The following is a 15,000-nucleotide window of genomic DNA, read 5'->3' as shown; positions in this document are numbered from 1 at the left end:
CGCCCCACTGTATAAACTACATACTTATACGATACCAAAATAGGTAGTTTTACAAAGTTCCTACAGGGAACTTCTTGGTTTAAACTTGTGTTTGGACACTGGAAAACACATCACGACGTCTCGGGCCACGAGGTTAGAAAAACCAATAGGAAGTCGGTTTTTGAAAGATAATTAGTAGTTTGGGTCCGTCACACCAGACACCTGCGCCTTCTGGTCTTGGTCACACGGGAGCCACATTAAAGACAGGGGGAATCCCACTCGACGGTCTGGAACGGTGTGTGTGTGTGTGTGTGTGTGTGTGTGTGTGTGTGTGTGTGGGGTAGAAAATCATGGCGTTTGCATGTGTATTGTAACCCCACACACAATACTAATGCCATTTGACAGCTAACAATGCAGCTCCCTGTATCTAATCTGGCCTTTGTACAACTGTAACAGTAGAGTTCACCTCAACCCAGTTGCTGTATTTAACTGTGAGCTTGAAACCAGATATCAGACCCCCCCAGCCCCCCCAACTGTCAGTCACCCTTCAGCCACCTGCTACCCTGCACTGGATTCTGTACTGTATATTTGTCTCTAATTACCATGTGATATGATGCCAGTGCTGGCCTTTTGAAGTATGTTCCGTAGAAGGGCCACACACATATTCACCCACATTCAATGCGTTTTGAACGCCATTGTTTGAATTCCGAAACCAGTGAAGTTGGCACGTTGTGTAAATGTTGGATAAAAACAGAATACAATGATTTGCTTGTATTCAATTGAATAGACTGCAGAGACGATATATTTAATGTACGAACTAAGAAATGTTTTACTTTTATTTTTATAAATAATCATTAATATACAATTTAATGGCAGCAACAGGGGAATTTTTACCACTGTGTTACATGGCCTTTCCTTTTAACAACACTCAGTAAACTTTCGGGAACTGAGGAGACCAATTTTTTTTAAGCTTTTCAGGTAGAATTCTTTCCCATTCTTGCTTGATGTACAGCTTAAGTTGTTTAGGAGTCCGAAGTCTCTGTTGTGGTATTTTAGGCTTCATAATGCACCACACGTTTTCGATGGTCTGGACCAGTGGTCCCCAACCACCGGGCCGTGGCCCGATTGGTCCCGGGCCACAGAATATTTTTTTATTAAAAAAAAAAAAAAATTTTAAATTTTATTTTTATATTGTTTTATTAAATCAACATAAAAACACAATATACACTTACAAATAGTGCACCAACCACAAAAAACTGCCTTATTCATGACAAAAACATCCCCTTTTCATGACAAAGAAGAAAAAAAAAAGGACCCCCCCCCGAAACCCCCCGGGCCGCGGGACAAATTATTAAGCGTTGACCAGTCCGCGGATACAAAAAGGTTGGGGACCACTGGTCTGGACTACAGGCAGGCCATTCGAGTACCCACACTTTTTTACTATGAAGCCACGCTGTTGTAACATATACAGAATGTAGTTTGGTATTGTCTTGCTGAAATAAGCAGGGGCGTCCATGATAACGTTGCTTGGATGGCAACATATGTTGCACCAAAACCTGTATGTACCTTTCAGCATTTATGGTGCCTTCACAGATGTGGAAGTTACCCATGCCTTGGGCACTAATGCACCCCCATACCATCACAGATGCTGGCTTTTCAACTTTGCGTCGATAACAGTTTGGATGGTTCGCTTCCCCTTTGGTCCGGATGACACAATGTCGAATATTTCCAAAAACAATTTGAAATGTGGACTCTTCAGACCACAGAACTCTTTTAAATTTTGCATCAGTCCATCTTAGATGATCTCGGGCCTAGAGAAGCCGGCAACGTTTCTGGATGTTGTTGATAAATGGCTTTCACTTTAAGTCTCACCTTAAAACTCATTTGTAAACTCTAGCCTTTAAATAGACCTCCTTTTTAGACCAGTTGATCTGCCGCTTCTTTTCTTTTTCTCCTCTGTCCCCCCCTCCCTTGTGGAGGGGGTCCGGTCCGATGACCATGGATGAAGTACTGGCTGTCCAGAGTCGAGACCCTGGATGGACCGCTCGTCGGGACCCAGGATGGACCGCTCGCCTGTGTATCGGTTGGGGACATCTCTACGCTGTTGATCCGACTCCGCTTGAGATGGTCTCCTGTGGACGGGACTCTCGCTGCTGTCTTGGATCCGCTTTGAACTGAACTCTCGCGGCTGTGTTGGATCCACTATGGATTGAACTTTCACAGTATCATGTTAGACCCGCTCGACATCCATTGCTTTCGGTCCCCTAGAGGGGGGGGGGGGGTATTCCACATTTGAGGTCCTCTCCAAGGTTTCTCATAGTCATCATTGTCACTGGCGTCCCACTGGGTGTGAGTTTTCCTTGCCCTTATGTGGGTTCTTCCGAGGATGTCGTAGTCGTAGTGGTTTGTACAGTCCTTTGAGACATTTGTGATTTAGGGCTATATAAATAAACATTGATTGATTGATTGATTGATTGACTTTGCATAGTAGAGCTTTAACTTGCACTTACAGATGTAGCGACAAACTATATTTAGTGACAGTGGTTTTCTGAAGTGTTACTGAGCCCATGTGGTGATATCCTTTAGATATTGATGTCTCTAAAGGTTTTTGATATGTGGTTTTTGATACAGTGCCGTCTGAGGGATCGAAGGTCACGGTCATTCAATGTTGGTTTGTGGCCATGCCGCTTATGTGGAGTGATTTCTCCAGATTCTCTGAACCTTTTGATGATTTTATATGATGATATTATCAGTCACCCCCATACCATCAAAGATGCTGCTTTTCAACTTTGCGCCAAGAACAATCTGGATGGTTCTTTTCCTCTTTGTTCCTGAGAACATGATGTTCACAGTTTCCAAAAACAATTTGAAATCTGGACTCCTCAGACCACAGAACACTTTTCCACTTTGCATCACTCCGTTACTTGATGAGCTCGGGCCCACCAGAGCCGGTGGCATTTCTGGGTGTTGTTGATAAATGGCTTTCGCTTTGCATAGTAGAGTTTCAACTTGCACTTACAGATGTAGCTACGAACAGTAGTTACTGAAGTGTGTGTGTTTGGTGATATCCTTTAAACACTGATGTCGCTTTTTAATGCAGTACCGCCTGAGGAATCGAATGCTACGGGCAGTCCATGTTGGTTCTCGGCCTTGCAGTGATTTTCGCCAGATTCTCTGAACCTTTTGATGATATCACGGACCGTAGATGGTGAAATCCCAAAATCCCTTGCAATAGCTCGTTGAGAAATGTCGTTCTTAAACTGTTTGACGATTTGCTCACGCATTTAATCACAAAGTGGTGACCCTCGCCCCGTCCTTGTTTGTGAACGACGGAGCATTTCACCCACCTGTTCCCAATCAGCCTGTTCACCTGTGGGATGTTCCAAATAAGTGTTTGATGAGCATTCCTCAATTTTCTCAGTCTTTTTTTGCCACTTGTGCCAGATTTTTTAAAACAAGCAAGCATCAAATTCCAAATGAGCAAGTATTTGCAAAAAATAACAAGGTTTTCCAGTTCGAACGTTAAATATCTTGACTTTGCAGTCTTTTCAATTGAATATAAGTTGAAAAGGATTTGCAAATCACTGTATTCTGTTTTTATTTACCATTAAGACAACGTGCCAACTTCACTGGTTTTGGGTTTTGTAAAACGACCAAAACAACAATGCAAATGTTGAATCATACACATAAACATCTGGGTGTCCCATTTTTTTCAAAGGAACCCAATCCTGTCCCTTTTCTACGGCACAACTCGGCTCTTAGGATGACATCCGATCTACATTCCAACCCCAATCTCCACCCCCCCCCCCCCCACAACGTGTGTGTGTGTGTGTGGTTTTATGTATCCCAGGATGCTTTTAGAGCCCAGCAAGGAAATAACTGGTTGAAAGGATAAATCATTGTGTGCTTTGAAGAGCTGATCAACCCCGACTAGGCGTGTCATGCTCCACCTCCAAGGCCACAAATCCTTTGGAGGAAACTGTAAATCTCCCTTAAAAGCCTAAACTTTTGGAATATCATGCATGTTTGCAGAAACAAAAAAAAAAGACTTTCAGGATCCAATAGCCTGGTAGGATTTGTGTTGAAGACACGTTCGAGCCCTGACACGTACGAGTCATCAATAAGAAAGAGCTTTTCCTCCTCAGCCAGACACTTAATGACACCTGGTATGTTTTGCTTGGAGAAAATATCTGGCAGGTCTTCCTTCAACTCTCAAATAATATGCAGAACATTTGCAGGACAAGGAAATATATTGACATTTCATGCAAAGATTTAATTTGCATGAACTACCTTTCCTTTAAATGCAAGAAATCATGTTGTAGTTAGTCTTTTACACCCAAACTCATGAATAAAATAAAATAAAAGGTAAGTATGATGAGCTATCAGTGTGGTGTATTTTAACAACACATTGTGTTTTCACCTCATTATGTACAAAACTCAAAACCAGTAAAGCTGGCACGTTGTATAAATGGTAAATAAAAACAGAATAAAATGATTTGCAAATGTTTTTTCAACTTATATTGAATTAAATAGACTGCAAAGACAATATATTTAACCTTTGAACTGGTAAACTTTGTTATTTTTTGCAAATATTAGCTCATTTGGAATTTGATGCCTGCGACATGTTTCCAAAAAGCTGGCACAAGTGGCAAAAAAGACTGAGAAAATCGAGGAACGCTCATCAAACACTTATTTGGAACAGGCTAATTGTGAACAGGTCCGGTGCCATGAAATGTCCAGTCATTCACAACCAAAGACGGGGTGAGGGTCACCACTTTGTGAACAAATGCGTGAGCAAATTGTCCAACAGTTTAACAACATTTCTCAACGAGCTATTGAAAGGGATTTAGGGATTTCACCATTTACGGTCCGTAATATCATCAACAGGTTCAGAGAATCTGGAGAAATCACATAAGTGATGATATTACGGACCTTCGACCCCACAGGGGGTACTGCATTATAAAGCGACATCGGTGTGTAAATGATATCACCACATGGACTCAGGAACACATCAGAAAACTACTGTCAGTAACTACAGTTAGCCGCTACATCTGTAAGTGCAAGTTAAAACTATGCAAAGCGAAAGCCAGTTATCAACAACACCCAGAAATTCCGCCGGTTTCGCTGGGCCCGAGCTCATCTAAGATGGACTGATGCAAACTGCAAAAGGGTTCTTTGGTCTGATGAGCGTACTTGCCAACCCTCCCGGATTTTCCGGGAGACTGCCGAAATTCAGCGCCTCTCCCGAAAACCTCCGGGACAAATTTTCTCCCGAAAATCTCCCGAAATGTAGGCGTAGCTGGAGGCCACGCCCTCTCCAGCTCCATGCGGGCCTGACTCAGCAATGTTGTGACTCTCTTAAACAGGACAATACTGCCATCTACTGTACATTGAATATAATAGAATGTACTTTATTGATCCCGGGGGGGAAATTCAGCACCACAGTTCGCTCACAATAAACACTGATAATAATAAATAACATAATATGGATGGATAATGGATAATATACATAATATAGTATATATATATATAATACTGCGATGAGGTGTACTCGGCCTTCCACCCGATTGTAGCTGAGATAGGCACCAGCGCCCCCCGCAACCCTAAAGGGAATACGCGGTAGGAAATGGATGGATGGATATATATAATATATGAATAATATAAATATATTCAACATATATTCTACATTTAAGTGCAGTCAAGGAACATATGCATTAGGGAGTCTGTTCTGAAGCCCACAGTAGAGAGACGTAACTTCATCACGTCGCCTGGTTATTGACTCCAACCCAATATATTACGCCGTCGACGAGCAAAATGAAAAAAATACGCTTGCAAGTTCCAAAACTAATGGAAACAAGAATTTCAGTTTATCCAGGAAAGTTTGAAGGGGCAGGGGTATGTTACCTGTAAATTATATAGAGCAGAATTCTCCATTGAACACGGTGAACGGATATACTCAGTCATGAACGGTCAGCGAAACACAAAGCGTCCTTGCAAAATGGAGACCCGATGGTGTAACTTATGCTGAGACAAAGATGGCTATGCTGATAGCTGGAAGCAACTTCCCTTTTTCATTTGCGGATGTGTACAACAAATCCGGGAAGGATATGTTCCCGGATTGGGAGATCGCTTGCCAGTACGCAAACGGCAGAACAAAGGTTACTCAAATAGTGAAAGGTAAGTGTTTTTTTTTTTTTTAGTAACCAGCAAGCACAGTACAGTTAGTAGAACAACTGTGTTTTTATTACTGTGTATTTGATAGGTGCCGTCGGAATTCAATTATTTATTTTATTTATATATATAATAAATATGTATAGCTAGAATTCACTGAAAGTCAAGTATTTCATACATATACATATATAAATACATATATATATATATATATATATATATATATATATATATATATATATATATATAATACTCAAGTTGGTGAATTATACTCCTCCCCTCTTAACCACACCCCCCGCCCCAACCACGCCCCCAACCAGACTTCCGCCACACCCCCGACCACACCCTTCCCTCCCCCCCACCTCCCGAGATCGGAGGTCTCAATGTTGGCAAGTATGCTGATGAGTTTACATTTCAAATTATTTTCGGACAATGCGGACAATATGTACTCCGGACCAATGAGGAAAAGAACCATCCGGACTGTTATAGGCGCACAGTTCAAAAGCCAGCATCTGTGATGGTATGGGGGTGTATTAGTGCCCAAGGCATGGGTAACTTACACATCTGTGAAGGCACCATTAATGCTGAAAGGTACATACAGATTTGCCATCCAAGCAAAGTTATCATGGACGCCCCTGCTTATTTCAGCAAGACAATTCCAAGCCATACAACAGCCTTGACTTGTAGTAAAAGAGTGCGGGTACTAGACTGGCCTGCCTGTAGTCCAGGCCTGTCCCCCACTGAAAATGTGTGGCGCATTATGAAGCCTAAAATACCACAACGGCGTCTTCGGACTGTCAAGCAAGAATGGGAAAGAATTCCACCCGAAAAGCTTCAGAAATTGGCCTCCTCAGTTCCCAAATATTTACTGAGTGTTGTTAAAAGGAAAGGCCATGTAGCACAGTGGTAAAAATGCGTTTGGGCCAACTTTGCTTCCTTAAAATTCGAAGTTAAAAGAAAATTAGGTTAAGTATCTTGTCCTTGCAGTCTATTCAATTGAATATAGGTTGACATTTTTTTGCAAATCATTGTATTCTGTTTTTATTTACCATTTACACAACGTGCCAACTTCACTGGTTTTGGGTTTTGCAAAACAGATTGTAAAACGAGGACCACCAGTATGTCATAAAAATATGCAATATTCATAATCATATTACTTGGATTGTGGCACTGCAGGACTATGTTCTGATCCAGTGTTTTATTTTATTTCTGAAAAATAGTCCAGTTTAAAGATAATATAATACTTGATAATCCAAAACTTTTGAGGAATAAAGCTAATAAATAGTTGAATGATGTTCAACAGGCAAAGACAGAAGAGGTGCAATGGTTGCTCACCAACAGGCGGCGCTCTCCAGTGGTACAGCGGACACTCCAGGGCGCCTTGTTGGGTTCGGCCGAACATGGCGGAGTAAACGGCGATCTGCATCCCTCGTTTGCAGCTCAGCCTCATCCTCTCCTCCTCGCACACCACTTTACTCTTGTACTCATCTGAAAAGATGGGAGTGTTAGAAAAATTGCCACAGCTGTGCTTAAATCACTCTCAGCTACTAATACCATCGACTAGTTTGCAGTGTCAAAAAATAAATACAGTGGGGCAAAAAAGTATTTATTCAGCCACCGATTGTGCAAGTTCTCCCACTTAAAATGATGACAGAGGTCTGTAATTTTCATCATAGGTACACAGAATGTGAAAAAAAAAAATCCATTGTAGGAATTTTAAAGAATTTATTTGTAAATTATGGTGGAAAATAAGAATTTGGTCACTTCAAACAAGGAAGATCTGTGGCTCTCACAGACCTGTAACTTCTTCTTTAAGAAGCTTCTCTGTAATCCACTCGTTATTTGTATTAATGGCACTTGTTTGAACTCGTTATCTGTATAAAAGACACCTGTCCACAGCTTCAAACAGTCAGACTCCAAACCCCACTATGGCCAAGACCAGGGGTGCCCACACTTTTTCTGCAGGCGAGCTACTTTTCAATTGACCAACTCGAGGGGATCTACCTCATTTATATATATCATTTATATTTATTTATTTATGAAAGAGACATTTTTGTAAACAAGTTAAATGTATTTAATGATAATACAAGCATGTGTAACACATATAGATGTCTTTCTATCACGAAGACAAGAATATAAGTTGGTGTATTACCTGATTCTGATGACTTGCATTGATTGGAATCAGACAGTAATGATGATAATGCCCACATTTTCAAATGGAGGGGAAAAAAAGTTGTCCTTTCTGTACAATACCACATGAAAGTGGTTGGTTCTTGGGATCTAATTCATCCAGCTTCCATACACTTTACAAGAATAACATTGGCGGCAAATTCCGTAGCTTGCTTGATTGACATTCACGGCACCCGAGGGTCTTGTGAGATGACGCTGGCTGCTGCCAGTTCATTATTATGAAAAAATGACAGAGAGGAAGGCGAGAAACACTTTTTATTTCAACAGACTTTCGCGCCGTCCCTTCCGTCAAAACTCTAAAGGCAGACTGCACATTTCCTATCTTCACAATAAAAGCCCTGCTTCATGCTGCCTGCGCTAACAAAATAAGAGTCTCGGAAAGCTGGCGTGCACAAGTGATGTGCACGCCAGCTTTCTGAGGGATCGCTTGTGCTCGCCAGTTTTCCGAGACTCTGTATTTAGTTAGCGCAGGCAGCATGAAGCAGGGCTTTTATTGTGAAGATAGAAAATGTGCAGTCGGCCTTTAGAGTTTTGACGGAAGGTACGGCGCGAGACTCTGTTGAAATAAAAAGTGTTTCTCGCCTTCCTCTCGGTCATATTTTAATAATAATGATCTTGCAGCAGCCAGCGTCATCTCACAAGACCCTCCGGTACCGTGAATGTCATTTAAGTGACGTCTTGGTGAAGATTGATGATCACTAATTTTTAGGTCTATTTTTTTTAAAAGCCTGGCTGGAGATCGACTGACACACCCCCCGCGGTCGACTGGTAGCTCGCGATCGACGTAATGGGCACCCCTGGCCAAGACCAAAGAGCTGTCGAAAGACACCGGGAAAAGAATTGTAGACCTGCACCAGACTGGGGAGAGTGAATCTAAAACAGGCCAGCAGCTTGGTGTGAAATAAACAACTGTGGGAGCAATTATCAGAAAATGGAAGACATACAAGACCACTGATAATCTCCCTCGATCTGGGGCTCCACGCAAGATCTCATGCCGTGGGGTTAAATTGATCATGAGAACGGTGAGCAAAAATCCCAGAACCACATGGGGGGACCTGGTGAATGACCTGCAGAGAGCTGGAACTAAAGTTACAAAAGTTACCATCAGTAACACACTACGCCGACAGGGAATCAAATCCTGCAGTGCCAGACGTGTACCCCCTGCTTAAGCCAGTGCATGTCCAGGCCCGTCTGAGGTTTGCCAGAGAGGACATGGGAGAATGTCATACCAAAATAGAACTTTTTGGTATAAACTCAACTCGTCGTGTTTGGAGGAAGAAGAATACTGAGTTGCATCCCAAGAACACCATACCTACTGTGAAGCATGGGGGTGGAAACATCATGCTTTGGGGCTGTTTTTCTGCTAAGGGGACAGGACGATTGATCTGTGTTAAGGAAAGAATGAATGGGGGCATGTATCGTGAGATTTTGAGCCAAAACCTCCTTCCATCAGTGAGAGCTTTGAATGGTTGACCAAATACTTATTTTCCACCATAATTTACAAATATCCATCCATCCATCATCTTCCGCTTATCCGAGGTCGGGTCGCGGGGGCAACAGCCTAAGCAGGGAAACCCAGACTTCCCTCTCCCCAGCCACTTCGTTTAGCTCTTCCCGGGGGATCCCGAGGCGTTCCCAGGCCAGCCGGGAGACATAGTCTTCCCAACGTGTCCTGGGTCTTCCCCGTGGCCTCCTACCGGTTGGACGTGCCCTAAACACCTCCCTAGGGAGGCGTTCGGGTGGCATCCTGACCAGATGCCCGAACCACCTCATCTGGCTCCTCTCGATGTGAAGGAGCAGCGGCTTTACTTTGAGTTCCTCCCGGATGGCAGAGCTTCTCACCCTATCTCTAAGGGAGAGCCCCGCCACACGGCGGAGGAAACTCATTTCGGCCGCTTGTACCCGTGATCTTATCCTTTCGGTCATGACCCAAAGCTCATGACCATAGGTGAGGATGGGAACGTAGATCGACCGGTAAATTGAGAGCTTTGCCTTCCGGCTCAGCTCCTTCTTCACCACAACGGACCGGTACAACGTCCGCATTACTGAAGACGCCGCACCGATCCGCCTGTCGATCTCACGATCCACTCTTCCCTCACTCGTGAACAAGACTCCTAGGTACTTGAACTCCTCCACTTGGGGCAGGGTCTCCTCCCCAACCCGGAGATGGCACTCCACCCTTTTCCGGGCGAGAACCATGGACTCGGACTTGGAGGTGCTGATTCTCATTCCGGTCGCTTCACACTCGGCTGCGAACCGATCCAGCGAGAGCTGAAGATCCCGGTCAGATGAAGCCATCAGGACCACATCATCTGCAAAAAGCAGAGACCTAATCCTGCGGTTACCAAACCGGAACCCCTCAACGCCTTGACTGCGCCTAGAAATTCTGTCCATAAAAGTTATGAACAGAATCGGTGACAAAGGACAGCCTTGGCGGAGTCCAACCCTCACTGGAAATGTGTTCGACTTACTGCCTGCAATGCGGACCAAGCTCTGGCACTGATCGTACAGGGAACGGACCGCCACAATAAGACAGTCCGATACCCCATACTCTCTGAGCACTCCCCACAGGACTTCCCGAGGGACACGGTCGAATGCCTTCTCCAAGTCCACAAAGCACATGTAGACTGGTTGGGCAAACTCCCATGCACCCTCAAGAACCCTGCCGAGAGTATAGAGCTGGTCCACAGTTCCACGACCAGGACGAAAACCACACTGTTCCTCCTGAATCCGAGGTTCGACTATCCGACGTAGCCTCCTCTCCAGTACACCTGAATAAACCTTAACGGGAAGGCTGAGGAGTGTGATCCCACGATAGTTGGAACACACCCTCCGGTCCCCCTTCTTAAAGAGAGGAACCACCACCCCGGTCTGCCAATCCAGAGGTACCGCCCCCGATGTCCACGCGATGCTGCAAAGTCTTGTCAACCAAGACAGCCCCACAGCATCCAGAGCCTTAAGGAACTCCGGGCGGATCTCGTCCACCCCTGGGGCCTTGCCACCGAGGAGCTTTTTAACTACCTCAGCGACCTCAGCCCCAGAAATAGGTGAGTCCACCACAGATTCCCCAGGCACTGCTTCTTCATAGGAAGACGTGTTGGTGGGATTGAGGAGGTCTTCGAAGTATTCCTTCCACCTATCCACAACATCCGCAGTCGAGGTCAGCAGAACACCATCCGCACCATACACGGTGTTGATAGTGCACTGTTTCCCCTTCCTGAGGCGGCGGACGGTGGTCCAGAATCGCTTCGAAGCCGTCCGGAAGTCGTTTTCCATGGCTTCCCCGAACTCTTCCCATGTCCGAGTTTTTGCCTCCGCGACCGCTGAAGCTGCACACCGCTTGGCCTGTCGGTACCTGTCCACTGCCTCCGGAGTCCTATGAGCCAAAAGGACCCGATAGGACTCCTTCTTCAGCTTGACGGCATCCCTCACCGCTGGTGTCCACCAAGGGGTTTTAGGATTGCCGCCCCGACAGGCACCAACTACCTTGCGGCCACAGCTCCGATCTGCCGCCTCGACAATAGAGGTGCGGAACATGGTCCACTCGGACTCAATGTCCAGCACCTCCCTCGTGACATGTTCAAAGTTCTTCCGGAGGTGGGAATTGAAACTTTGTCTGACAGGAGACTCTGCCAGACGTTCCCAGCAGACCCTCACAATGCGTTTGGGCCTCCCAGGTCTGTCCGGCATCCTCCCCCACCATCGCAGCCAACTCACCACCAGGTGGTGATCGGTAGAAAGCTCCGCCCCTCTCTTCACCCGAGTGTCCATAACATGAGGCCGCAAATCCGATGACACAACTACAAAGTCGATCATGGAACTGCGGCCTAGGGTGTCCTGGTGCCATGGGCACATATGGACACCCTTATGCTTGAACATGGTGTTTGTTATGGACAATCCGTGACGAGCACAAAAGTCCAATAACAAAACACCACTCGGGTTCAGATCCGGGCGGCCATTCTTCCCAATCACGCCTCTCCAGGTTTCACTGTCGTTGCCAACGTGAGCGTTGAAGTCTCCCAGTAGGACAAGGGAATCACCCGGGGGAGCACTTTCCAGTACTCCCTCGAGCGTTCCCAAAAAGGGTGGGTACTCTGAACTGCTGTTTGGTGCATAAGCACAAACAACAGTCAGGACCCGTCCCCCCACCCGAAGGCGGAGGGAGGCTACCCTTTCGTCCACCGGGTTGAACTCCAACGTACAGGCTTTGAGCCGGGGGGAAACAAGAATTGCCACCCCAGCCCGTCGCCTCTCACTGCCGGCAACGCCAGAGTGGAAGAGGGTCCAATCCCTCTCGAGAGAAGTGGTTCCAGAGCCCTTGCTGTGCGTCGAAGTGAGTCCGACTATATCCAGCCGGAATTTCTCGACTTCGCGCACTAGCTCAGGCTCTTTCCCCCCCAGTGACGTGACGTTCCACGTCCCAAGAGCTAGCTTCTGTAGCCGAGGATCGGACCGCCAAGTGCCCTGCCTTCGGCTGTCGCCCAGCTCACAATGCACCCGACCTCTATGGCCCCTGCTATGGGTGGTGAGCCCATTGGAGGGGTGACCCACGTTGCCTCTTCGGGCTGTGCCCGGCCGGGCCCCATGGGAACAGGCCCGGCCACCAGGCGCTCGCCATCGTGCCCCACCTCCGGGCCTGGCTCCAGAGGGGGGCCCCAGTGACCCGCGTCCGGGCGAGGGAAATCTGGGTCCATGATGTTTCTTCTTCATAAAGGTCTTCGAGCTGCTCTTTGTCTGATCCCTCACCTAGAACCTGTTTGCCTTGGGAGACCCTACCAGGGGGCTTTATGCCCCCGGACAACATAGCTCCTAGGATCATTGGGACACGCAAACTCCTCTACCACGATAAGGTTGCAGCTCAGAGAGGAGAATAAATTCTTTAAAATTCCTAGATTTTTTTTTCCACATTCCGTCTCTCACAGTTGAAGTGTACCTATGATGAAAATTACAGACCTCTGTCATCATTTTAATTGGGAGAACTTGCACAATCGCTGGCTGACTAAATACTTTTTTGCCCCACTGTAAATAGCAGTATGAAAATGGAGAATAAAATGTCAGGTGTTCCCCTCTTAATAAAGTTGCAACAGCACCCTGAAGGCATCACGCTGCGTCAACACACAGAGGTAGAGTTGCGAGGTGGACAAGTAGAGCCCTGCAGATGCATTCCTAACACACATCCAGTCATGGTGACCTGTGACCACCAGAGCAGCTCCACTGGCCGGCGAATAAAAACAAGCGGCATTCATGTGGGGAGTGGAACAAGAATGCAAGGAAAAAAGTTCACCGGAATGGCTTGTTACGGCTTTTGGTGATGGATGCATGCTGGTTCTCTAACATTTTCTCCTCCAATGCTGCCTTTTCTTTACTACCCTAACCGGTCATAGGTTAAGTGACAGTGAACAAACAGCATTTGATTGGAGGAGAAGAAGCTTAATTCTCCCACTGGTGGCTGGAATGAAGACGAGTGGGAGAATCCATCCCATCTTTTTTCCATAGTTCAGACATGGGCAAATTAAGGCCCCGTTAGGCTTAAATAAATAATAAATGGGTTGTACTTGTATAGCGCTTTTCTACCTTCAAGGTACTCAAAGCGCTTTGACACTACTTCCACATTTACCCATTCACACACACATTCACACACTGATGGAGGAAGCTGCCATGCAAGGCGCCAACCAGCACCCATCAGGAGCAAGGGTGAAGTGTCTTGCTCAGGACACAACTTTTTTATTCACAAACATTTTTTTTTAGATCTTTAAGATCGAAACCGTAGCCGCCATTGTGGCGTTCAAATGACCGTAAGTCTTGAACTATACAAAATATTTCAATGGTTGGAATCTGGACTTTTGCAAGATATACTAGTTACTAAGGCAGGGTTTCCCGCAGCGCTTTGTTGTTAAGGCGGCCGCCTTAACAACAAAGAGCCACCGCCTGAATTAAAGTCTTAAAAAAAAAAAATATATATATATATATATATATACATATTATATTATATATATATATTTTTTTTAATATGGGTTTGAAATGGGGTTTGTTTATATATAGAGCCACCACCTAGCATAAAGTCTTAAAAAAATGTTTTTAAATATATTTTTTTACTATAGAGCAGTGGTCCCCAACCATCGGGCCGCGATTGGTACCGGGCCGCTAAATAATTTTTAATTTATTTTTATTTAAAAAATTTTTTATATATATATATATTTTTTATTTTTATTTTTTATTTTTATAAAATCAACATAAAAAAACACAATATACACTTACAATTAGTGCACCAACCACAAAAACCTCCATTTTTTATGACAAAAACGTCCCTTTTTCATGACAAAGAAAAAAAAAAAAAAAAGGATTGCCCCCCCCTCCCCCGGGCCGCAGGACAAATTATTAAGCGTTGACCGGTCCGCGGATACAAAAAGGTTGGGGACCACTGATATAGAGCCACCGCCTAGATTAAAGTCTTAAAAAAAAAAAAATATATATATATATATATATATATATATATATATATATATATATGTATATATATATATATATATTATATATATATATATATATTTTAGAGTAGATTAAAGTCTTAAAAAAAACAAATATATATATATATATATATATATATATACATATATATATATATATATATATTTTAAGACTTTAATCTAGGCATTGGCT

At 44.7% G+C, this 15,000-nt stretch overlaps 1 protein-coding gene across 3 annotated transcripts in view; it reads right to left on the bottom strand.

The window, feature by feature from the left end:
• LOC133542623 (protein eva-1 homolog C) overlaps window positions 1-15,000 on the bottom strand; it is a 302,063-nt gene that overhangs the window by 161,427 nt on the left and 125,636 nt on the right. For all 3 annotated transcript variants that reach the window (XM_061886903.1, XM_061886904.1, XM_061886906.1), the window contains one exon: window positions 7,486-7,638. In XM_061886903.1, coding sequence (XP_061742887.1) covers window positions 7,486-7,638 — 153 coding nt within the window. The remainder of the gene's footprint in view (window positions 1-7,485; window positions 7,639-15,000) is intronic.

The sequence above is a fragment of the Nerophis ophidion genome, linkage group LG24 (assembly GCF_033978795.1).
Source record: "Nerophis ophidion isolate RoL-2023_Sa linkage group LG24, RoL_Noph_v1.0, whole genome shotgun sequence".
Lineage (NCBI taxonomy): Eukaryota > Metazoa > Chordata > Actinopteri > Syngnathiformes > Syngnathidae > Nerophis > Nerophis ophidion.
The sequence above is the reverse complement of the archived record's forward strand: the minus strand, read 5'-3'. Positions and strand labels throughout refer to the sequence as shown.